Below are 26,128 nucleotides of genomic sequence, written 5' to 3'. Positions count from 1 at the left end.
CACTTCAGTGTCACTTTAAATGCTTTCAGAGAAAGCACAAATAGAAAAAAAACAACCAAATGGTCAAAAATATAGGATGGTAAAAAAAAGCCTACTAAATGTAACATGGACTTCAGTGTTGGTCAAACAGTGTTTCTCGCTATGGTAGACAGATGTTTGTAATGTGCACTGAGCAGTGCAAAGCGATATTATGGATGGCTTCACATGACGAAAGATTAGACTAAGAGAGCTGCAGGCCGTATGTTTACTGAGCCACACAAAATCAATATGTGAGCTCCCTATACTGTGCTGAAGGGAAATCACTAGAGTGTACTCACTGGCTACATTAGGTGCCTCTAGTGTTTTATCTCCTCACAGAAGGATTACTACCTTGCTATAGTTGTATGCCTCAGCTAGCCCAAGAGCTATGTTAGATGAGCTTCCATCTTCACCTGGTAGGGCCATCTCTGACAGATAGGTCAGACAGACAGACCTGAGTACAAGTGATAGATTCATCTCCCACATTTCAGCCAACAACCCTGATGCTACAGAAATAGCAGTGTAGCATTATATGCCGGTTGGTGATGATTGTTTTTAACTAGGAGAAAAAAATTGCTATGAGCATTAGGAGACCAAGTTGTGACGTGTATACAGGTAGTCCCCGGTTAACGAACGAGATAGGGACTGTAGGTTCGTTCTTAACCTGAATTTGTTCTTAAGTCAGAGCACTGTGCCATCTCTGTCCCCGGTACCTCCTCTGTGCCCCCCTGTGCCTCCAGTGCCCCCCTCTGTGTCATCTCTGCCCTATGTACCTACTTATACCACTTTAAAAGCCATTTTTTCTTTGAATTTTTTAAAATCAATTTTCTCCAAAACTACAAGTCCAATTTGAATTTTTTTTTTGACTTGCTCCCATGGAAACGCAGAATCCATGCAGCTTGTATCGGCGGGTCGTTTGTAAGTAGGGCATTCATACCTCTACTTATCATTAGAGGCAACTGGCACACAATAATAGCAAATAAAGTACAATCAGAGGTGATGTACAAAAAAGAAGCCTGGCTACATAAGCAAAGCAAGTGATACTTTATTCACCCCAAACTTTTGATATACTCTGAACAAGACCACAAAATGAACTTTCCAACCCACCGTTTGCTAAGATAATTTAATTTGTTTTATTGCAAGCAGCAGGACCCCCCAACAGAATTTATACCAGTTGTTTTTTTGGTCCCCATATAGCAAGTTAAGTGCACAAGGCGGTTTGTTTGAAAGGTCCTGAAACACTGTGAGTTAAAAACAAAACAGTATGGCATTTGAGTGGCTCATATCATATTTTCTTGATCAAATTAAGAAGTTACATGTGATGTGTCTCATCTCGCCTGCAGATTAAGGTGCTAGTTTCCTGGTTTGGAGCAATAATGTGCAAAATTAGCCCCATCCTGATTTCATTAAAGGGAACCTGAAGGGAGAGGGATATGGAGGCTGCCATATTTATTTCCTTTTAAGCAATACCAGTTGCCTGGCAGTAATGCTGATCCTCAATTTCTAATACTTTTAGACACTGTACAAGCATATGCATATCAGGTGTTTCTGACATTTTTGTCAGATCTGACTAGATTAGCTGCATGCTTGTTCTGGTTTAATTGAGAAGCTACTGCAACCAAATAGATCAGCAGGGATGCCAGGCAACTGGTATTGTTTAAAAGGAAATAAATATGGCAGCCTCCATATATTTCTAACTTCAGCTTCCCTTTAATAGTGGGGAATAGGCCTGAAAGATAAATCGAATTTAAACCGAAATCACGATCAACAAGTTCACAATTTCGGAATCGTCAATGTGGAGAATACCGCGATGACAACATTTCCACAAGGGGGAAGTTTGAAGACACTGCTTAAAACTACCAAGTCCCAGCGTATGTGGCCCGCAGTGTCAGTCATACCTTCCGCACGAGTCCAACGCTGTCCATCCTCTCTTGCCGTCTGCCAGCTCTTGTGCACGGCATACTTCCTGATTCCTGTATGTCTCATGACATACAGGAAGTATGCCTGGCATTAGAGCCTGCAGGACGCGAAGTGGATAGACTGGCATCGCTAGGCTCGTGCTGGAAGTTATGTCCAGCACTGCCGTAGCTTAGGGGACAGAGGGGGCACAGAGAGACAAAAAGGGCACAGAGAGACAAAAGGGGCAAAAGAGAGGCCCAGAGGGGGCACAGAGAGACAAAAGGGGCACAAAGAGACACACAGAGGTAGCAAGACAGAGAGAGTCCCAGAGGGGGCACAGAGAGAGTCCCAGAGGGGGCACAGAGAGAGGCCCAGAGGGGACACAGAGGGAGACCCAGAGGGGGCACAGAGGGAGACCCAGAGGGGGCACAGAGGGAGACCCAGAGGGGACACAGAGAGAGACCCAGAGGGAGCACAGAGCGGCAAAAAAAAAAGACACAGGGGACAAAAAAAGACACAGAGGGGACAAAAAAGACACAGAGGGGAAAAAAAAATAAGACACAGAGGGGATAAAAAAGACACAGAGGGGACAAAAAAAGACAGAGGGGACACAGAAAAAGGGGGGCACAAAGATACAAAGGGAACACACAGAGAGAGAGAGAGACAAAGGGGGCACAAAGGCACAGAGAGTGCACAAAGAGAGACAGGGGACAGAGAGGCACAGAGGGGGAACAAAGCTTAATTTGAAGGAAATCGTGAATTGAATTGAAATCGTGATTTGCAACAGAAATCACTCAATTTAATTTTTTCCTAAAATCGTTCAGGCCTAGTGGGGAACATTTTAAACAACAGAGAAATGGGCAAAGGTAATCAGGTAGCACACTCATGAGATTTGAAGGTGCCAATAGGTTATATATTATATTTTTATAAAATTCCCACTTGTTCGCAATACGCACTGGCTGAACACCTATCATTCTTGCTATAGATCAGTGCCATTATGTGCAGATGGGTTTGTAATTTAGTTTTCTCTCCTCCATGTAGCCACTACAAATCAATACACTTAATAGTTGCATACGAAAAAATACAGGAAATCTACAAACTGGAGGACCAGATAGATATAAAACCTGGCAGTGCTGTTAACCTTTTCATGCTAAGTTCTTCCAAACCAAAATCGACAAGTTTTAGCTGGAGTGACAAGTACAGTATTGCTTTTTAATGTCTCTATCTTTGTTGGAGTAATTTACCTTCACTTTCTGTACATGCTGACCCCATCACAGAGACAGGAAAAAAGGAGAAACTTCTACATAAGAGTCCAACAATAAAATCCTCATTGATGCTGTAACCTTTTCCACAAAGCTTAATTCAAGAGTTTGAATTGCTGTCTCTGTCCTCACTGGTGGTGGTGATGAGGGGGGGGGGGGGGGGGGGGGGGGGGGTTCTCACTTCACTTATTGCTTTCTGTAATGCAGATACCGGGGTTAAAAGAGTGCAGAGATCTCTTAGGTTGGATTCCAGACACCAGTAATAATCTGGTAAAGGTTCTAACCTGTCCCCACCCCATCAAAAAGTAGAATAAATAGAAAGTGTCTAGAGTTCAATTTTAATATTGTCTCTAACTATTCAGAACGGAAAACACATAATTGTGGAAGAGATATAATAAATACTCATACATAAGAGTAACCTACATAAAATGATGGTACAAATCGGGGAGTAGGGTACTATATACTCATCTATGCAACCCTATTCTCAATATTTGCAAGTTTATTGATGTCTAGGTTATTTATTCTCAAAAGTCCAGTAAGCATGTTCCGTAGTACCCTGGGTAGTAACCCTTTAGCAGCCAATGTATTTAGAAGCTTGCAAGTGCTCCAGGCTAATTTTAGCATTTTTTATTTCTTATTTGTTACATTTTCCTGCTTCTAATTAGTACTGCTGTAATGTGTATTTATGGCCACTTGTCATTGTAGGGCAGTGTGAGACAATAACAGAGGATTTCTGCTTTCGGTTTCCATATTTCTGCTAATAGAGAGAGATCAAAGCATTCCAAGAATTTATAGCACAAGGAGTTCTGCAGACTGATGTCAAAAACAGTGCACTGGAAGAATCCTAATTGCCTTTCTCTGTGCATCACCCCTAGCAAGAGTTATATGCATGCTCAAGCTGTTTGTTTCTGTTGGTATGCAAGGTGTCTTCAGCCAGCCATTGGCAGAACTGATGCCCAAGGTAAGGGTGAATGCCAGCCTCTTGCCAAGTCTCTGGCATATTTATCTACTGCAATAGATATTCTGTGTTTGGTATAGTAAAATACAAGACTCATGATTTATTGTGTATTTGACTTATTGTATTATCGTGTTTCTACTGCCTGTATTTTAATGAAAGGATACTGCCTGTATAATTAATGATAGGTACTGTAGAAAGCCTACTGGAAGGGACTGGCGTTCCCCTTACATATGTATGTGATAATATCCTAATTGCCTTTCTCTGGGTGCAGCTCCCATCACAAGTTATGAGCATGCTCAGAAAACTGCTACTTGTTAGTGCAAATTACAGACAGCACTTTATTCACTCAGATGCAAAGTGCTGTGGTGATCAGATCACTGCAGAGTGATCTCTGTATTTGCAGCAGAAGGAGCCCTTGTGGCTATCAGTAGCAGGAGACACAGACACTGAGGGACCTGCAAACACAGACACTATACACCAGTCTTCTCCCCACTAATATTTCCTGAAATTATGCTATAAAGTGGGCTTACAGTCACATTTAATCTTTGGTCTGAGGGCCCATTCACACTTAATAGGGCAAAACCGTTTTGTGCGGGTTATTTTTCTGTGATTTAACAATGAAAATTCACCGGGCAAATACGTGTCCTTGGTGGATCGCGATTAGCGCTTCTATAACATGCTAATCGCAATCGCTCCTCAATAGCCAGAAAATGCTGCTGGTAACACGTTTGGCGATTGCCGTTAATCGCGAATCGCCCGCGATCTGTGGCAATTGCGTCAGTGAGATCACTGATTCGACTTAATTGGGGAATCGACTATAGTACAGTATAGTTGATTGAAAGTCGATCAGTTAGTGACCCACACACTACAAGCGATTCCTAGCGATTCACCTTCACTAATCAATCTGACTGATGTTGAGTCTATGCTCTGAATGCAAATATCGATTCAGAGTCAATCGAGTGATACATAAATAGTAACCGATTCCTGTGCGATCGATATCTTGCATCCTGCTCAATCGACTAAGCTGGTCAATTCGAACATGATATCAGCCACTGTTCATCGATTGGGCATACTGGACCACACTCAATTCTCTATCGATTCCCTCTTGATTCGGTGAAATGATCGAATCGAATGGTTGATTATACAGCAAAATCACCAGATGTATGTATGTATGGGCATCTTTACTCTTTTGTTTGCTCACCAATTACTATTGTTCGAATTGAGCCAATCGATTTTCCATAGAAGTTAACAGAAAATCCATCATAAAATTGATTGGAAATCAGATCGGAGCTGTCAAAAATAATCGATATGACAGTAAATCTGACAGAAAATCTCATTGTGTGTACCGAGCATAAGACTACATATAATATGAGTTTAGTGTATTCAGTAGCTCTGAAAATGCATGTTGTGGTAAGTGTTCTTCTAACAACAATACATGAAAGCAACCTCCAATCACTCCTTGATGAAGAATACAATAAGAAGCCATTACTGATTTGGTTCTTCTGAAAAGATCTGAGATGTGAAACTCATCTGGGTGTCTATTGTTTAAATAACCTTCCCTTCCACACAGCTTCCCGATCTTCATTCAGTGCGGCTTCCTATATTCATGTCACATTACCAGTGATGTGTGGCTGCACAGTCATGCAGCATCTAGGAATCTGACATTGTCCTCAGAGGACATTGCAGAACAGTCCTGAGCTCCAGTTATATAAAGTATAATAACCTGCATTTGGGTGCTGGAAAACTAGACTATACGGCTGTTGAGTATTTATTTCGGAACCAAGGTTAAAAAGTGCAGCCTCAAGGTGGCCACACACGATACAATAAAATGATCTGATTTTATGGCAATTCAATAAATATGATCAGATCTCCCAAAAAAATAGAAAGCTTTTTTTTCATTCAACTGAAAAATCCAAACAGATTTCCCGTTTTTTTATTGTTATCGATCAGGAATGCTGGAAGTTTTTCTTCAATTTTTGTAAATATTACATGGTGTGCGTTAAATTGTCAATTTATTAATATACACACCCTAGCAATTTTCTCAGCGTTTCCAATCATCTTTATCATAATTGGGGAAAAATTCAATTGATGGTGTGTGATCACCTTAACCCATTCAGGTTCCGTCGTTTTCACGTGAGAAATGTTCACCTCCCATTCATTAGCCTATAACTTTATCACTACTTATCACAATGCACTGATCTATATCTTGTTTTTACCGCCACCAATTAGGCTTTCTTTGGGGGGTACATTTTGCTAAGAGCCACTTTACTGTAAATGCATTTTAACAGGAAGAATAAGAAAAAAATGGAAAAATTCATTATTTCTCAGTTTTCAGCCATTATAGTTTTAAAATAATACATGCCTCCATAATTAAAACTCGCGTATTGTATTTGTCCATATGTCCCGGTTATTACACCGTTAAAATTATGTCCCTATCACAATGTATGGCGACAATATTTTATTTGGAAATAAAGGTGCATTTTTTCCATTTTGCATCTATCACTATTTACAAGTTTAAAATAAACAAAATATAGAAATATTTCATCTTTACATTGATATTTAAAAAGTTTAGACCCTTAGGTAAATATTTACATTTTTTTTTTTTTATTGTAATGGTTTTTTTTTTTTATACTAAACATTTTATTTGGATACTTTTGGGAGGGTGGGAGGTAAACAATAGATTTATAATGTAAATGTGTGTTAATTCTGTTTTTTTTTTTTTTTCAGGTGTAGTATTACTTTTTTACATGACGTCACTCTAAGCGTAGCACGCGCTTAGAGTGACGCATCAGGAAGAAGACGGCCAGAAAAAGCTCAGCTTCCGAGAGAAGCTGTCGCTTTTTCAGCGGGGGAGAGGAATCAATGATCGGGCTCCGTAGCCCGATACATTGATTCCTTGGCTACCGAATCCGCGGCCAGGAGTGCGCGTGCACGCGCACGATCGGCCGCAGGGGAGCGCGGTAGCGTGCATGGTTCCTGGACGTAGAAACTACGTCCAGGAACCAAAATAGGTTAAAGAGAAACTCCAACCAGGAATTGAACTTTATCCCAATCAGTAGCTGATTCCCCCTTTTACATGAGAAATCTATTCCTTTTCACAAACAGACCATCAGGGGCGCTGTATGGCTGATATTGTGGTGAAACCCCTCCCACAAGAAACTCTGAGTACATACTCCTGGCTGTTTCCTGTCTGTGAACCTTGCTGCATTGTGGGAAAAAGCTGTTTACAGCTGTTTCCAACTGCCAAAAAAGCATGCAACAGCTACTTCACCTGCCAACAGTAAAAATGGCACCATGTAATAAATGTCAGAATGTAAATCAGGGATTTAAAAGATTTTACAATGGGTAAACACTGACTAAATCATTTATACATAATTATCGTAAAAATGAAGCACTTTTTTTATTACATTATTTTCACTGGAGTTCCTCTTTAAGGGTAGCCAGAGCTACAGGAGTAGTAACTGTTCCCAGGCCTGCAAGTCTTAGGTGTGTTTGGGAGCTTAACTGCCCTGATTCTTTAAAGCATTGCTGTACATGGGGGCTTACAAAAATTCCTATTGATATTATCATGTGCAGATGGTTTCCAGTGTGAATGAGCACGGGATTAGTGGTGAAACATTTCAGAATTGCACTTGTCATTTATTGCTGTAACTCACTCAGGAAGTCTTAAAAAATGATGTAACTCACACTCCAGTTTGTCCTCCGCAGTCCCTCCTTCCAGTAAGGAAAAGTAACAGGACACATCATGTAGGCTGATCCGAGCATTATCTGGGAAAAACAGAACATACAAGAAATTAAAGAGAGACACAGAAGCTCTAACAATGAACACACTTTTTTTTCTAGTCTGTCATACTGTATTTGTCAAACTCAAAAAAAATTGTCAAATTTAGTCTCAATACTGGTACAATACAGGGCACTATGGTGAAGAAATATGATAACTCTGCTAACACAAGAATAATAGGAAAGCCATTTATTTTTCAAGAGAGTTTTCTGTTTAAAAGTGCTAATTTACAATATTTCAAAGCTACTCTCCTGTTGGTAAGCCGACGTGTGGTGTGGTGTCCTCCCCACTTGATGTGCGCTAATGGCTATCTGTAGCTCTTTACCAATCAGCAGCAGCTGCCGCCTTACAACTGAGTTCGCCCCTGCACACAGAGCTCAGAGAGTGTGCTGTGCATTGTTTGTTGAAAACTTTAGAAGTTTGTAAATTATCAGGCAGCTATATTTGGATTTCTCTGTATTTGAACAACCTTGTGTGTTGCAGGCAGATTCTCTACCACTAGACCAGCTTTATATCTAGAATTATATTTACTGAAATAACTGGGATGAAAGAAGAGGATTAACACTTTCTCAGAAAGCAGAAGCAATGGTTTAGTGGTAGAGAATCTGCCTGTGACACAGAAGATTTTGAGTTCCAATACAGAGAAATCCTAAATGAAATGCCTGATTATTTACAAACATTTTGAGCAGTATTTACACAGCGCAGCACACTCTCCGAGCTCTGTCTGCAGGGAGGAATTCACTTGTAAGATGGCTACTGCTACATGGTAAAAAGATACAGAAAGCAGTTAGGGCAAACCATGTGGAGAGGAGATTACACATTGGAAAGCAGCCTTAAGTACCATACACACGTTAGATGAAAGTCGGTCAAAAAGAACAATCAACGATGGAAGACTGAGTAGAGAACAATGGGCTTGATTCACAAAAGAGTGCTAACTGTTAGCACGGCCGTTTTCGCGTTGCGCGCGATCGCGAATTTTCACGCGAAACGATAATATTTTTGCGCGCAAACGCGAATTTTACTGCGAAATCGATATAGTTTTCGTGCGATGCGGAAACGGCCGTGCTAACAGTTAGCACTCTTTTGTGAATCAAGCCCAATGAGTCACTAGTGATGGCGTGTGTACGCACAGCACAGTAAATTACTAATGAATCATCAGATAATTTGCACGCTCAGCTGGAAACGCGGTGTGCCGGAAATGACGCTGATGAAATACCCAGGAGGTAAAGTGCAAACACCTGAGAAGTTGGATACAAATACATCGCTAAACAGCCATATGTGCAAACTTCTTACAGACATCATGTTATCAACTCATAAAGTTCTTGTGATAGTGGTTTCCATCACTTCAATGACGCACAATACTTTCCCACAAAGTTGGGTGTATACAACTTTTAAAAAACATGATAACAACACTTCTCCTTCTCTTCACACAGTTGCACAGATAAAACATTGTATTTAGTGCTATCTCATCTGGAGAAATCTCCTAACTTCCCAATGATAATGACACCATGGGAAATGAGAGGAAATCTCTTTAGTGGGGCTTATAGACAAAAACCCAGACACATTCTCACCCTTAGTCCATATTATTAACTCTTTCTGCAGTAAACCACTTGCATAGTAATTGGCCGAAGCAGTGTGAATAATATTTTCATTCATATTGTCATTTTTTTTAAAGTAATCTCTTTTCTGCACATAACAGTACTGTCCTTTAAAATTGAAACTCTGATCCATGCAAAGTAAGGTTGAAGTTTTTTATGCTAAACAAATATCACTGTGATATGCAGCAAAACGTTTCTACTAAAGACAGAGTGGAGGATTCTTGCCTTTGTTATAACCCCATATGTAATTTATGGTCTCTCTTTGCACCACATGCCAGTAAGCTGACCAATGAGACAGCAGTGAAATTCACAAACCATTCAATATAAAACATAAACATGATAAGAGAATATAGGGGTGACAGAAGATAGCATAAGAAGAAGCCAGCTATAAACCACAGGATCATAAAGCTATATGAACAAAAAACCTTTAAAGAGTTTTTTTTTTATTTTTTTTATTTTATATCTTTCCATTGCATGATGTTTGTTAAAGCAGACCCACACTAAAAACTGATCAAGCCTTGCACAATAATTTTGAATATGAAAGCCCAATTTTTTTTTATGTAAAAACATTCATTAATTGTGAAAGAAACTCCCCCCCCCAAAAAAAAAAACAACAACAACAACAACAAACAAACAAACCATTGTGCCGGCAAGATAGTTGGCAGGATCGTGTTGCATGCTAGGACAACTACTACACAGGCCCCCAGAATCGTACAAGTAACCAAAATTACAGAAAGAATTGCCTTAGTGGTTTTCTTGCATTTTGAGTTTTTAATCCATTAGCAACTTCAATAGAATTATCTTGTTTGAGATAAGGAAAAAGGTAGAACCGGCACCATCCAAGGTAAGTATTTGCTCTTTTATTTGCAGGTAATCAATAAACAGCCATATTAGCGACGTTTCAGGGCAACCGCCCCTTTCTCAAGCTTGGCCGTCTATGAACATTCACAAAATGACATGCAGCATATATATATATATATATATATATATATATATATATATATATATATATATATACTCAGCAGAAATGACAAGTGACCAATCAGCATTAAGCTACATTTCCTCCAATCACATGGTCCGTCCTCAATGCGGACCTGACAGGGAACTACACTAGTCGCACTCCATAGGTGCGTTTGAAGTGCACTCAGCCACACCTCCCCACTCACCAGTATAATGAAAATGAAAAATGAAATGAAAAAAATTATATAAACAGTATCATAGGGTCCCATTGATATAACCCACAACAGGGGACACGTAGCTAGGGCAGAGTGACACAGTACTCTTAATAACTCTTAACAACTGCACAGAGAGGCCAAATGGAACAAGAAAATCACAAATTGTCCTTGTTTCTTCTTTTTTTTTTTTTTTGTATTTTAGTTTGGCTCACCTTATCCGTTTTTGAAATAAAAATGTGGAAATTTAAATCTAAAGCTGGCTTGTTGTTATATAGGATATTTTTGTTACAGTTATTTTTTTATATTGCTTATCGGCAGTGCTCACTAGTTCTGCTCACGAGCCCTCTAGCCCCTAACCACTATTAATTTGTTTTTGTTTATTTATTTTTTTTGTTCGTTTTTTAATACAGTACACAGTTTAAGGTAGCAGGGACTCTACTTAGTACGGCTGGTCCTCAGTTCACTGCAACTATTTTAGTTCATTATTTTTAGTCAGGCAAGCACTGGTGTCTTGACTTTCATCCAGCCTACATAACTTACCACAGTTTAGTTGCTTATACCAGTAAACCTTTAAACCCCATCAAATATTTTGGGGTGCAAAACTGTAGACCAGTCATTGGACAAGTTCCTGGTTGATTAAGGTTACATTTTTTCCTCACATGTATGTTACCAGATGTGAGAGCCCTATTTCATTTTTTTTTTAAATGAACATTACACTTTGTGCTGCTCTCAGATAAATGGCCGTTTGGCATCCATCATTTTCAGCTGTCTTCAAAGGAAGATTGCTTTGTTCACTTTTTGTAAGATTCAATTAACTGACCGAATCTAGAAATATAAATGATATCCTCTCAGCTGATCGACCAACTAATTTACAGTACCAAATACAATACAGAAGCAGCTAAATACTATAGTAAATGTTATTTAAAATCAATCAGAATATCGTTTCTTTGTCGCTCTGAGCAGACTAAATGAAATGTCACAACCAATATGTAAAATTAAATCAGGACAGGGAGGCAGTCTTCACAATAGGTTAATCTAGATCTACATTATCCATCAGGCATATTCCACTCCAGTATCCATGAGCACAAAGAGGTAATGCTAGCTGTCCCAAGTGCTATTGACTTCTGTCATTTACTATGACAATGTCCTGGGACAGGAATATTCTGGGAAAAGGTAATGGAGGTATTAACCAAAAACTGAATCTAAAGACAAGAATGGGGTAACTTTCACTAGCACAAATGACTCATAATGATACATTATTCATCCAATAATGTATTTAAAGGACACGATCGTGAAAAAAAAAATACATGTGCACACATACTTGTAAGAAATACTTTTCCCCCCAGATCAGATTAAAATGCACTATAAATTCATTTTTGTCCTGCGTTGCTGTCACTAAGGCCTTGTTTCCATCTGTGCGCTTCTGTCCGCTTTTTATCAGCACATCAATGTTACAGATTGATACATGTTGCTGAAAAGCGGACAGAAGCATATAGAAGCGCATAGATGGAAACAAGGCCTTACAGGAGGCAGGAAAGATCTGACAGATTCCTTGTGGGGGTTCTCAGTATTTCCTTCCTTCCTTAAAGCCCCATCTACACCATGCTACATTGTAGCGATCCGGCGGCTCGATTAGCCGCCGGATCGCCTCTTCCGCGTGCCCGCCGCGTCCCCGCTCGCCGCGCGTGCGCCGCATTCGATTCCCCGCTCGTGCCCGCTCGTCCCCGCCGGCGCCGCTTATCTCCCGCACGATTCCCTGCCATTGTCCCCTCGCGGGGATCGAGCAGGGAATCGGCAGTGCGGAGATCCGTCCTGTCGGATCTTATCAATCGAGCCGCATCAGCGGCTCGATTGATAAGGAGCATCGCGGCCGCATCTACTCGTGTAGATGCAGCTTTAGAAAAGCACTCTATGGAAAGGATCTATGTCAGTCATCTGCAATCTTGGCTCTCCAGCTGTTAAGGAACTACAAGTCCCACAATGGATTTGCCTTTATGAACCATGACTGTGGCTGTCAGACTCTTGCAATGCATTCTGGGACTTGTAGTTCCTTAACAGCTGGAGAACCAAGTTTGCAGATCACTGATCTATGCAAACGACGCTAGCCAGCCTCTCTACTTGCTTGCACACAATTTTGGCAGTTGGACTGAGCAACTGCTGTTCAGTAAGTGATAAAGAAAACCCTGAGAATCTTCCATGACGATACAGACTAGTCTAAAACCTGTCAGATCTTTAAAAATTATTGTGACAGCAACATAGAAAAAAATAATAATTTCATAGTGCATTTCCCTTCGGGAACAAATGTATATTGTATACATATGCATACATGTGCATTTAATATTTAACAATATTTCATGATAGTGGTCCTTTATTTTATATGCCCACATCCTATAATTGACATACTTATTTGATGAAATTTCCTAATTGGGACTTTTGAGTTGAACAGCCAGTACAAAAATAAATAAATAATATTGTCTGATAGTCTTGTAGATCAAGAAAGCTAAATGGTGTGACAAGCAAACACATTTCATCATAAAATAAAATCTACACTTTATTTATTGATACAACAACTAGAGAAAGTTTGGCTCTCCCGAGGCATAAAATGGATACTGCCTTCTGCAAGAATTGTAGGGCTGCCATCCATACAGTGCAACAGACCGCTTTGCTACAAATAGCCACTGGGTTATGACCCCTGGATTGCCCCACCAGTGAGAACAGGGGAGTCCGCAGTGCAGAAAAGCAGTGCACAATTGCAGAGAGGCTGAGGATCAGAACAGGCAACAAAACAAGGAAGGTCAGCAAACAGGACGAAAGTTGAGAAAGGCAGCAATCAAACGTAGGGCAGTCAGTAACTGGAGCAGCCACTGATCAAACAGAACAAGGGCCAAGAGTAGACATTATAGCAGGAACACTACACAAATGCAAGTCACTACCACAGAAGACATCAACATGTGGCATCTGGTGCATCCATGCACATGAACAGGTAATGGATGCTTCATGATGCACTGCAGTGCTCATATTCTTCCCAAAAGGCATAAAAATATGACCATGGCTAAGCGGACATGAGTGTGTCTGCACATCTGCTCCAGGTATTGTAGCTGCTGTTTAGGACTCCGGGCATTGGAGTAGGTTAGTGATTTTGATAAAAGGGAGATAGATCAACAATCAAAATAAAATTCAGATGCCTTTCAAAGTAATAGGACAACAAATTTTAAAAATGTACAGTTGTTATAAAATGATTTGTTTGGTGACAAAAGATGGCCATTAACTTTTAGATTTGCAACTGATAAGGTAGACAATCAATATCTACCTGATACTGACTGTTTATATTACACCACATTTCAGTAGAAATCTACGTTTGTACTGCCTAGTGTAGTACAACGCTATGCGACCACCACTTGGATTAAGGTTTCAATCAAATATCGATTGGAATGGTAACACATTTTCATACATTATCATTATATTCAATGCTCTTATAGAATCTAACTCTGATCTAAAAATTTCTCATAGAGTATGCCTACCTCTAACTATATTCTATCTATAGGGTATGATGTACGATATTAGATTATTATCCTGTTGCATTGGAAATAGTATTTATACCTTTCTATAATATGCACCACCTTCTTTGTTACAGTTGGTTGTAAAGTAACGCTGTCCCTTCTGTTGAGTGCCTATGAGAGGAACCAGTTCACACTCTAACCATATCTCACAGAGCTCTTCATAAGTTGTCACCTCCATACATTTCCTCACTAATTACTTGCAGCTTAGGATTTTGGATGATAAGGTATCATGTGCTGCCCTGGGCTGGGCACCTCCTGACTGTGCTCCCATAGACAGGAGTGTTCTGCACTTTAGCAGGTCGTAAAAATTGCAACTGTACACGTGGCAAACACTCCCTGTAATGGGAATGTGATCAAGGAGGCTAGCGGCTAGGCCCGCACAAGCGCAGCAGCCCGCAACTGGCTCAGCCTCCCAGCTTTCAGGAGGGCACTGCTGCTGAACAAAGCAGAGCGGGACGACTGTAAGGGACTAGAAGAAGCTGGAAGAAGCCCCAGGTAAGTCAAGCTGGCCACTTTTATTTCACTTTAGCTACCCTTTAAGGATTGCTTAAGTCTTTTTGTCCCCTAAAATATAGATACATCTTGGCAGGAGTGCTATACTTCTGGCTGTGCCAAGGTCTTCAGGCAGAATCTATTTCTCAATGCAACCCTTTTCCCTTTGGATCAATCAATTAGTCAAACTGTCACTGGCCAATTTTACCACATCCATGTAGTATGAAGTCCACCAGATTTTCAATACTTTGAGCAGATTGTGTAGATAAGCTCTCATACTACATGGTAATAGTACATTTGTCCAATCAGGACTGGAGGTGTGTATGCACCATAATTACCGTATTTTTCAGAATTTAAGACGCACTTTTTCTCCCCCAAAAATAGGAAGAAAAAGTGCCTGCGTCTTATATTCCAAAGGCAGGGAATCCCCGACTTCAGAACCGCCCGCCGATGCGAACCGCCGATCCGCCGCATTGTCGGGGACTCCCTGCCTTGTCCCCCTGTGTGGTCTGCCGGGTCCCCGCTCCCCTGGTAACAATAACTGCAGAGCAACTCACCTTCCTATGGATTCCAGTGCTGTGTGGTCTGCTGTGTGGTCCTCCGCCTCCAGCATGTCAGCTACACCTGTAAATGAAAAGTTAGCGGCAGAGAAGCTCACCTACTCAGCGGCGGCGACGATCTGCAGACATCTCAGTCCCGGGCGGCTTCCCCTAGTATCGGCTCCTGCTAATGACTTATTGAGTCATGGGAAATGACTCAATGAATCATTCACAGGAGCCGTCTCTAGGGGAAGCTGCGCGGCTCCCCCTAGTGATGGCTCCTGTTAATGATTCAATGAGTTATTCCCCATGACTCAATGAGTCATTAGCAGGAGCCGTCACTAGGGGAAGCCGCCCGGGACCGAGATGTCTGCAGATCGTCGCTGCAGCCGCCACCGATGAGTTGGTGAGCTTCTCTGCTGCTAACTCTTCATTTACAGGTGTAGCTGACATGCTGGAGGCGGAGGACCACACAGCAGACCACACAGCGCTGGAATCCATAGGAAGGTGAGTTGCTCTGCCGTCATTGTTGCCAAGGGAGAGCGTCGACATGGGGGGGACAGAGGACAGGATGGGGACTGGGGTGGAGGACGAGGGGGGGGACGACACATGGACATGCACAGGAGGGGGCACACACAGGAGGACAGGAGGGGACACAGGGACTGGAGGACCACACAGGGGGGGTGAAGGGGACACGGAAACACACACAAGGGGGGCAGGAGGGGATACAGACACACACACAGGGGGACAGGAGTGGACACAAGGGGCCTGGAGGACCACAGAGGGGGGCTGGAGGAGACACACAGGACATGAGGGGACACATGGGGCAGGAGGACCACACAGGGTGGCAGGAAGGGATGCCACACACAGGGGGACAGAAAGGGGCACATAGTGGACACAAGAGGACAATGGGGAGAACATGTACTGTACAATACGCTCCTGGAATATGGAGCACCAGGTTTAGTATATACTGTATACATTTTTCCCCCCAGATTTTTGCCCACTAAACTTAGGTGCGTCTTATATTCCAGAGCGTCTTATATTCCGAAAAATACGGTATGACTAAAACAGGATATTCACACCGCTCAGACATTTTGCGACTGCTTTTGAAGACCAAAAAAGCCCCAGCATATATAAATTACAAATGTTATTCTTATTTAATTCTCCAGTGACACTTGGAATTGTCCTTTAAAGAGGAACTGTAAGGTGGAAATTAACTCACCACCAGTGTGAAGCTGATGGCAGGTTTGTCAGAGAAAACACAGTTCTCTGAGGGAAAAAGTCCCGCAGCCAATGGAAATTCAGCTGAATAGGTGAAAATCCCTCCCACTCAGTGATAGCCTAATTAAAATTCAGCCTTGGATGCACAGCCTTGTGGGTAATGACATCACATGCAGCTACTTCCAGATTTGCAAAATGCTGATATTTAAGCCCGGATATCTTGCCTCCATCACACTCCAAAGTATGAGTGCTGTGCTATAGTGGCTTAAATATCAGTAGCCTACTGTAATACTGCAGAAAATAGAAAATGTGATTAGACACAGCACTGGCATAGCAGCCTAGTGGAGAGCAGAGATATAGTAGAGCAGAAATAGCAGAAAATAACATAGTGTGAAAACCAGCCTGTTTCATACTGAAAATCATGGCAAAATGTTGCGGTTATTGAGTTTGCAATTCTCATTTAGTGAACGTTTATACATATAATGTAATGTTATTGGTGTACCCAAAACGAATTAATATAGGCAACAAATTTCCTATTCACAAGATTGGGGGCAGAGAAACAAAAGGTTCATCGTCTGGGGTACTAAAACACCTTACAAAAAATGTGATGTGAATGATCATATTATATATCTGGGATTGCACAAGAATCGTATATATATGATCTGAACTATATGCCTCTTATAAATTCTGTGATAGAACAACTGGGATGATGGTGGGACTGCATTAATAAAGACGGTGAGCTTTGGGCACTTGCTGTAGCCTATGCAGACATTGCCTATACTTATCATTCATGCAGATGTGCAACTATTGACTTCCTGTGTTTGGAAGTAAGAGTAGAGGACGAGTGTTTTTCTCTTGCTCCTACAATCTTGTTGCCGTGGGCACATGGCTTATAATGGGTGGCGGGGGTTGCTGAGAATGGACAGCTCCAGACACAGCTTCACCGGAGAGCATCCCCTGTAAAGATGGACTGCTCTGAGGTCTGACACTCTCAGTATCTTTACAGGTCACTGTTTATCAGGTAAAACGTAGGGAAAAAAAACAAAACCACAATTTTGTATTAATAGAGGTCTGGATACATGGGTATATTTTGATAAGTGTCCTTTAATTCAATTAATTCAACATGTGGGTGCTGCAGCTTATACAATAAGCCAGCAAAGCTTAATTCAGTATGCTGTGCCTCCCCCTTTATATAGTGCTTATATAAATCTACATTTTTGACCATTAGCATATAAGCCTCTCAGGCTCTAGTTGTCATTATTCCTAAAAACATTAAGGGGATCAAGTCTTTTCATAACGTGTGCATTCACTCTTCTTGGAATTCAATAACGTTCCTTCTCAGTAATATAGCAGTGGAAAAATGCTGAGTCATCAATTCCTCAATGCAATATGATTGGGGAGGAAGTTGCTGAGTGAATTCACTGAATGCAAATTTTTACATACTAGTAAGTCAATTTGATCCCCCCACCCTCAAAAAAATAAAAATGGTTTCAGATAAGGTTATGGAGTAGATTGTAAACTTCTGAGGGGCAGCTGTTAGTAACATGACCATGTACTTTGTAAAGCCCTGCAGAAATCTCAGCACTTAACAGAGGCGTAACAATAGAACGTGCAAGGGATGCAGAGGCAGGGGGGCCTGTGGGGGAGAAGCTGAAGGGGGGCCCTGTGGGGGGAGAAGTTTCTTTTCCCTGTCCTGAGAGACTGACAACTAAGGGCACAGAAAGAAAATGCTTTCTGCACAGTTGTTCTAATGACTGCATCTGCTCAGCCACTGATAAGGAATCATACAAAGTTTTGCATACAAAGACTTGTAGATAGTCCCTATTCAGTGTGCAGCATGGTCTTGTGTACAGTGCCCCATCCCCAGCCTCTTCACCCCCTCCCCAAGTGCTGTGTACTGTAGAGAAGTCTGCAGGGCCAGTTCTGCTCCATCAGAGGTGGACAGAGTGAGTATAATAAGAGGCTGAGAGCACACTCGTATCTCGGTTTTCTGTATGCGTTTTCTGCACACCACGTGTGTCTGTTTGTGGGAAAGCATGCACATTTTATGCCCAATGCAATTGATTAACATTGGCTCTCAGTTTACCTGTGCAGAAAGCGGAGGGTGGAGGCATCCAAAGTTTCAGCAGGGGGCCCAGTGATTTCTAGTTAGGCCCCTGGCACTGAATATAAATATATAGTAATTTATTAAGGTAGGCATGAGGAACACTGGAGAGAAAACTTTAGATGATCCAGAGAACTGAACTGGATTTTTTACGACATCTGTGGTAATGGGTGACAAAAGTTTGCAACTCTCACTTATGTCACATGTCAAATCATAGCAAAAGGCAGGACCAGGAGCTCATAGAGCAAGCAGAAGGCAGAGGTGTACAGGGCCGGGCCGAGGCATAGGCTGGAGAGGCTCCAGCCTCAGGGCGCAGTGTAGGAAGGGGCGCACAATTCATTCAGCTGTCATTCCTAATTGTGTTTGAAGCAGAAAGAAATAAGAAAAGGGGATACATGACAGTGACTGCAAGCCAGATAACTAGATATTAAGGTGTTGGGAGGTTGTGGGCCCTGTGGCACATCTTAGTCTAATAGCAATCAGTGTGTGACGGCTGGGGTGGCAGGGATGGAGGGGCGCACTTTGTCAAAGTCCCTGGAAGGATCATGCTACCACCCATGTTCTGCACAATTGACTCCACGACTATAGAAGGCCACCTGTTTATGGGTAACGTCCAATACAGTTCAAGCATAGATTCCATCAATAAGTAAAAGAGAAAGTTGTAGAATTCCTAATATTACACACCAACATTCCCGGTTCTGTGTCATTACATGCTTTGCAAAGAGGTTCCTGTTCCTCTGAATCCATATGTGTACCTATCACTAGTCCTGTAACATGCATAATGCCCCAAACAAACATACTATGCATCTGATTCAAAAACAGCACATATCAATAAGATCCTTTCCATGGAGCAAGACAGTACGGCCGAGCCGTACCCGGAATTGCTTTTGGTACACATGGCTTAAGCAAAGAAGAAGCACTCCACATTGGCGGAGTACTGTACATGATACATTACAGTACATGCTACAATTTTAGGACATAGACAGCGTTAACCTTACCAACAAAACCTTTAACATGAGAGGCTCAAAGAAGCAGCTGCCAGGGTGAGAAGAGTCACAGGAAATCCTGTTGGCCCTCTTCCTCATCCTGGCGGTGTGGAGGAGGACAAGGGATGGTAGGTGTGAACCTTTTCTGCCTCATTGATGATTCTTTGCAGTTTTTGTCTATCACTCTCCGTTGCGCCAGCATACCAGACGATTATGGAGGAGCAGAGAATGGACTCCGTGGTCTCGGTGTAGAAGCTGGTCAGTAGCTCCCGAGGGATTCCGAATTTTTAAAGTTGGCGCAGGAAAAATAGCCTCTGCCATGCCTTCTTCTGAATTCTGGCAGTGTTTTGCCCCCATTTTAGGTCAGTGGATAAGGTTGAGCCCAGGAACCGCACAGTTGGTACTTTGGAGACCACTGTCTCGCCTATGTTGACGGGTGGGAGGGCAGGAGGGTTCTTCCTAAAGTCAACAACCAGCTCGACAGTCTTTGTTGCATTGAGGATGAGGTTGTTACTCTTGCACCAATTGCAGATTCTCTCTATTTCGCTGTGATACTCGTGCTCTCCGTTGTTGTTGATGAGACCAATGATAGTTGTGTCATCAGCAAATTTGATGACCTTCACAGAGTCTGTGGAGGAGGTGCAGTTATTGGTATACAGGGAAAACAGTAGCGGGGACAGTACACACCCTTGGGGTGCACCCGTATTGGTAATTCTCACGCTGGAGGTGCAGTCGCCGAGCTTGACCTGCTGCGTTCTATCTGAGAGGAAGCTCCTGACCTATGCACAGAGTGTGGGGTCAACAGCGAGCTGCACCAGGTTGTCGATCAGAATGTCTGGGCAGATCTCACAAGGGTGCGCACACATACCCTACTTACACCATACACACAACAGAATACACTTCAGTTGATGCTTTCCAGAATGGCAATAGTTTTTAGCAGGACTAAGTGAGAGAGAGTACTGGGTTAAACTTGATCTTAAGGTTTATAAGTCATAACAAACTACAGAACTGTAAGTGACTGTAAGAGTGAGTATGCAAAAAGATGAATGGCTTTTACTGGTTTGGATTTGGCCACAACCTTTTAGAACCACCTCCTTCCAGGAACAGTGTTGAAACACCAGGGAGCATGCAAGCTCAGTACCATGTTAAGGTTGTGCATGTGTGTGCTGACCATCTGCTAGGTGAACATAAAATGTTTCTGAATCTGCACGCTTGCAGAGAACCATTACGACTGAGAGGCCACAAGATGCTCGGCAAGCGTGACTCATGCAGACTTCTTTCTCTCCTTTTTGGGTACTGTGGGCCATATCCTATTACTGAACTCGCCAGTGTTCAGCAATGGCAAGTCCAAAAATCAGGCAACATTCTGCTTCCCCTTAGCATCCAGCAAGGTGTTACAAAACTCACTCGGGCAATTTTATCTCCCAGCAGGTTCTTTACACCTTATCCTATTCCCTCTTTTATGCTGCCAGGAAGCAATGCTTCCCTGTCAGACATGACCATTAGCTTAGACAGGCAGTGCAGCAGGTCTTATGTTCCTAACATACGTCTTCTGCCGCAGTAACTAAACACCTGAAAGCCTACATTACTAAGGAGACCTCCAGAGCCCTAGAATCTTATGCGGGCATCCCAGACCCAATCACTACTAATCCTACAGCAACGCCAAACATCTGCCATGCTTCGTCGTAACTTGTATCGCTCTGCAATACTGTATGCACCGGCAATGCATCTTTGAAACTCCTGCCAGGGCTCTCCATTGGTCTGGGTATGGACCAAGAAGAATCCTCCCTGAGAAGAAACAGAGACCAGTGGCAGTGGTCACAGCAGGTCCAGTGTGTGATGCAGAGCGATGCCAGCAGAGCCTGGCATGCGGCAGAAAGGATAGGGTAAGTGCCTGGTATCCTTCTTGCTCTAGCAATGAACAGCAACAAGTGTGAGTGCGTCTCCCGAGGGAGCAAGGCAACAGAACCATAGTGCTGAAGGACAGCAGCTCAGAACAAAACCTCAGACTACTGTTACTACTACATTGCACACCTAGCTACAGAGCACATATTGATACAAATTAAAACAATAACCATACCACACATTCAAACAAATCAATATACAGAGGAAAATGCTTTATTTAATAGCCACATCATAGTGCAGGAGTGTCAAACTCAACCACCTAAGGCGTCAATATCTGAAACAGTCTTGGTTGCAGGCCACATTGTTCATTGGGGGGTGCGGCATCTCCGATGGGCACCCTTAAAAGATCAGGAGAAATACCTGAATGTTGCCCCTGCACTGGTGTGCACCTCTGGATGAGGAGGCAGCATGCTGTTATCTGCAGTGTAAAAAAAAAGGTGGGAAGTAGAGCAGCAACCCAGGCCAGGGGATGGGGTTGGAGTGGAGGGGGGTGACAGCTGTAAACATCCAACACCTGTCTCGCTTAAGAAGGACGCTTGCTTGCAGGTTTTGGCGGTATGGGTGGAAACAGCAAAGATACCATGCTTCTAAAAATGCTTACTCCAAATCTGTGCAAGCAGTAGACTTAAATATATTGTCACTCTACCAAAAAATTATTGAAAAAAGATAACACAGTACACATGTGTATAAGCCCCCCTCCCCCCCCCCCCCCAAAAAAAAATCCACATACATACAATGCAATGGCCTGCTATCTCCACGGACAACTCAGTACAAACACAAGTATACAGAAAATACTTATTTCTCTTGGCAGCTCTTGACGGCCACATAAAATACTGGCAATTTTTACACAACGTCGCGAGGTGGGTACAGGCACATGATTGTGAACATCGCTTAGCGTCATGCCATGACAAAAGATCGATGCGGCGGATTCCCTGACAACACCTCACAGAGTACTGTGATCGCTGGAAGTCTCACTCGCGCCGCCGTGTACATCACGTGACCTCGCGTTTAATCGGCCAAAAGGAAGAGGCGTCGCTAGCAAGCGTCGTCAAGGGGACGTTGCTGGACCCGTCAATGACACCTGTGCCCTAGTGATTCAATTCATAGCACGCTAGCGGTTACTTACATACACTAAAAAATAAACAGTAAGTGAAGACTATATAATACATACCGGTATAAACCACCTCTGAATATCGCATATTATAGCACATGGTGCAGCTCATGTCACATAGTACCACTGCACAGTTTTTCTACAGCCTCTCCGCAGCCCTGATTCACAATACTGCTGTAAAATTGCTGTGCACAGGCAACACACATCAATTTTTCCGATGCTATTGCCAGGGGAGTACCGCTCCTCTTAACCTATTAGCGTTACCTTGCAAGTTACCATAGCAACGCATGCTTTATCCCAGTAACACGAGTCTCTAATAGATTTACGGATTACCTCCCCTGAGGTTACACCAGGTAACTGGCCACTCCTCCACTTCAATGATTTTCTGTGGTATATTCATTGCTTTACCCTGGCAAAATTACATTCCATAACATGCCCAGACCACACACACGCTGTTTTTATTTACTTCACACACAATTACCGTACTCACAAAGATCTTGTGCAGAATAGTTTTACTTGTCACCTTCTCTACTCCATCCCGATATAAAACAACAAATAGCAGAGGAAGCACAAGTTCTCAGACAAACAATAGTAGTGTGTACCACACTGTCTATCTGCACACAAAGTATGAAGTATGTCACCTGGCAGAGATCAGGACTCCATACGTTGGACAATAGTGCGGGCAGAGACTGTATAGATGTGCTGATAGTTGCCAGGCCAGCGGTGTGTTTGGTTGTTATGCGACAGGGAGAAGAGTTGATGGAGGGGCACAAAAGAATAGTCCCACAGCCATAGGGTGAGTGGAGTGGAGAGAACAATGCCCTTGGCTGGCGCTCACAGAGGCACCATTTAAAGGTATGAGGCTGTACAGTGAAAGGCAATAGAGAGAAGAGAAGCCACGACTCGACCTGCTACTGGAAGCAGTTAATGTACCTCTTTGCGCTATTCTATGGTATATGGGGGCCCAAATGCTACCCAATATCAACATGGGGGGGGGGGGGGTAACAAAGGCTGCCTACTATTTACATTTGGAGGTGTGAGTGGGTACAAAGGCTGGCCAATACTAATATCTAGGAGCAAAAAGCCTACCTAACAACAATGTGAGGGGATGGCAAAAAAAGCCTACCTAACAACAATGTGAGGGGATGGCAAAAAAAAAGTCTACCTAATACTAATACATGAAGAGCAAAAAAGCTACCAAATGGTACCACTGATAGCTTGAGCTGGGTAAGGTGGAAAGTGCCCATTCAAACTTTTGCAGGGAGGCCCAGTGATTTTGGTTACGCCCTTAAAAGCAACAATTTGATTTTTGTCTGTCAATCACTACATATGGTTCTTGAAGGAAATTACATTCTGTTGAAGGATTAGTATTCTGAATAATGTAAAGGGTACCATAATAGGTTTGTAGCCATGACCTATGCAAATCCCTTTACAGGATTATATCAGGAGGTTTTTTTTTGTGTACACACATAAACTGTTCCACTACCATGCACTATGCTGGAGGCTTCATGATGATGATATACATTCTTTTTCATTTGACCTGGGCCACACCCATCTTTGATTTAATACAATAACTGATTATATGCTGTCCATCTGTGAAGTTAACACTACACAGTATCACAAAAATAATTCACTTTTTTTAATCACAATGGTGGCTAGACATTCAATCATTGTTTACATTTAGTTTTGGAGCAAACTGAACCCATTCTGATTCCTTTATTATTGCCGCTGCAATCTAGGTATTAATAAAATAGTATTTGAAAGAGCCAGTACAAGATGGATGAAAGACCTATAAATCCTTTAAAAGATGTGTAAAAGGTCCATAAGATACACAACAAAACTAGCACAAATGGAGTACTACATGCTTCTGATTCATGCTTCAGTGCATAAAAAAGAGGGGATATCTATACCCAGGATTTGTAACAACATATGGGGCCATATAGACATCTTTTTCAGGGACAACCTAACACCTTACTTATGTCAACAACACCAAACTGTTTTCTGCAGCTATTGCAACAGCCTTGCTCCATTTGTCCAAACTGTCCTGCCTGCATTTTAGACCTGCCACCCATTGAAAATATTTTTCACATTATCAAATGAAATGAAAAATTAAACAATGAAGCCCCCAAACCATTGAGCAATATTTTCCTTTCCAGGACTACAGCAACTGCTCTCCTTAGTTCCTAAGCATTTACAGAACTAGTCACAAAGACATGTCCTCTTCACCCTTTTTTGAATGTATTGCTGATGTTAAATTCAAAATAGGCGTATATATTTTTTAATAATATTTCTCAAGTTCATTATTTATTATGTTACCTTTGGACTATTTTCAGTAAACCTGTGACCTATTGGAAGGAAGAAATCAGATATGTCCCCCGTCCACGTGCATCAACACACTCCAGCACTGGGACCCCCAAAATGTGGCCTTCCTGCCCAAATACACTAGCACTCGGGCTACGGCGGAAAAAAAACACAGCACAACTGGGTCCATGCTACTGTGCAGACAGCCAGCGTGGCTTATACTGAAGAAAGCTGAGTGGGAAGGTGTTAGTGTGCCTGCTTTTTGGGGGTTCCAGAGCTGGAACAGGGCTGTGGAGGAGGACAAGAGAAGCCTCTTTAGGATGTGCATTTGATCGAGCAGACCAAAATTTTCAGGCTGCCAAATGATCAAATTCGAATTGCATTAAAGTTAATGGTACCAACATTTGAAGTTTTAAAAGCCTCCATACATGGTATAATCACCAATTTTGCTGGGTATGAACAGTGGGAACAAGGGGGAAAAAAATCAAAGAGGCGTTGCTGCCCCTCTCTTCCAAAGGCCCCCCATATCATGGACCATGTGGTCTGGTATAGCTCAGGCTGAGGAGCTCCAAGCAGTCCAGGCTCTGCATTCTAGCTATACCTGTCTGCATTTGTGACAATGGGTTAAAGAGTCTGGGGGGGGGGGGCTGCTGTCCTGTCCTGTGAATATTGAGCTCTGAAAAAGTATACATTAAAGTGTACCGCAGCAAAATTTCTCAAAAACTACAAGGTCTTTTTGAAAAAAAGATCCTCTTGTTACTGCTGTTCTCGTTAACATACCTAGCAAATTTGGTGATTCTAGCATGTGTGAATGCTGTACTATAATGCAGTTTTGCCACATTTGTACAGTGTACAATGCCCAGCAATCTTATTACTGTTCAAAAGGGGTTTTGCATATACTGTAGATTTTTGTACTGAAGTGGAGAACAGAGGCATTTCAGGCTTTGAATAAAATGTATATGCTTTAGCTATTGATGGAGCTAAACAGATAATAAATACACAAACAAACTATTATAAATTAAGGAATGTCATATGAAATTCATGCCATGTAACCTTGGATCTGATTCATTAAAAATGCTCTGGTGAGGGTTGGCGATAAACAACAAAAGAACATGCCTGCTAAAGATCTCAGAAATTGTAAAATACAGTACTCTACTACTAAATACTACAGCAGAGCCTCAACCCATCTGTCACAACTAAGAGGATGCTGTGCGTCAC

At 42.2% G+C, this 26,128-nt stretch overlaps 1 protein-coding gene across 5 annotated transcripts in view; it reads right to left on the bottom strand.

The window, feature by feature from the left end:
* The window catches only part of DGKA (diacylglycerol kinase alpha), a 245,608-nt gene that overhangs the window by 52,086 nt on the left and 167,394 nt on the right, over positions 1 to 26,128 (bottom strand). For all 5 annotated transcript variants that reach the window (XM_068267592.1, XM_068267591.1, XM_068267594.1 and 2 more), the window contains one exon: positions 7,825 to 7,905. In XM_068267592.1, the coding sequence (XP_068123693.1) occupies positions 7,825 to 7,905 (81 nt within the window). The remainder of the gene's footprint in view (positions 1 to 7,824; positions 7,906 to 26,128) is intronic.

The sequence above is a fragment of the Hyperolius riggenbachi genome, chromosome 2 (assembly GCF_040937935.1).
Source record: "Hyperolius riggenbachi isolate aHypRig1 chromosome 2, aHypRig1.pri, whole genome shotgun sequence".
Taxonomy (NCBI): Eukaryota; Metazoa; Chordata; class Amphibia; order Anura; family Hyperoliidae; genus Hyperolius; species Hyperolius riggenbachi.
This window is presented reverse-complemented; position numbering and strand designations above follow the sequence as displayed.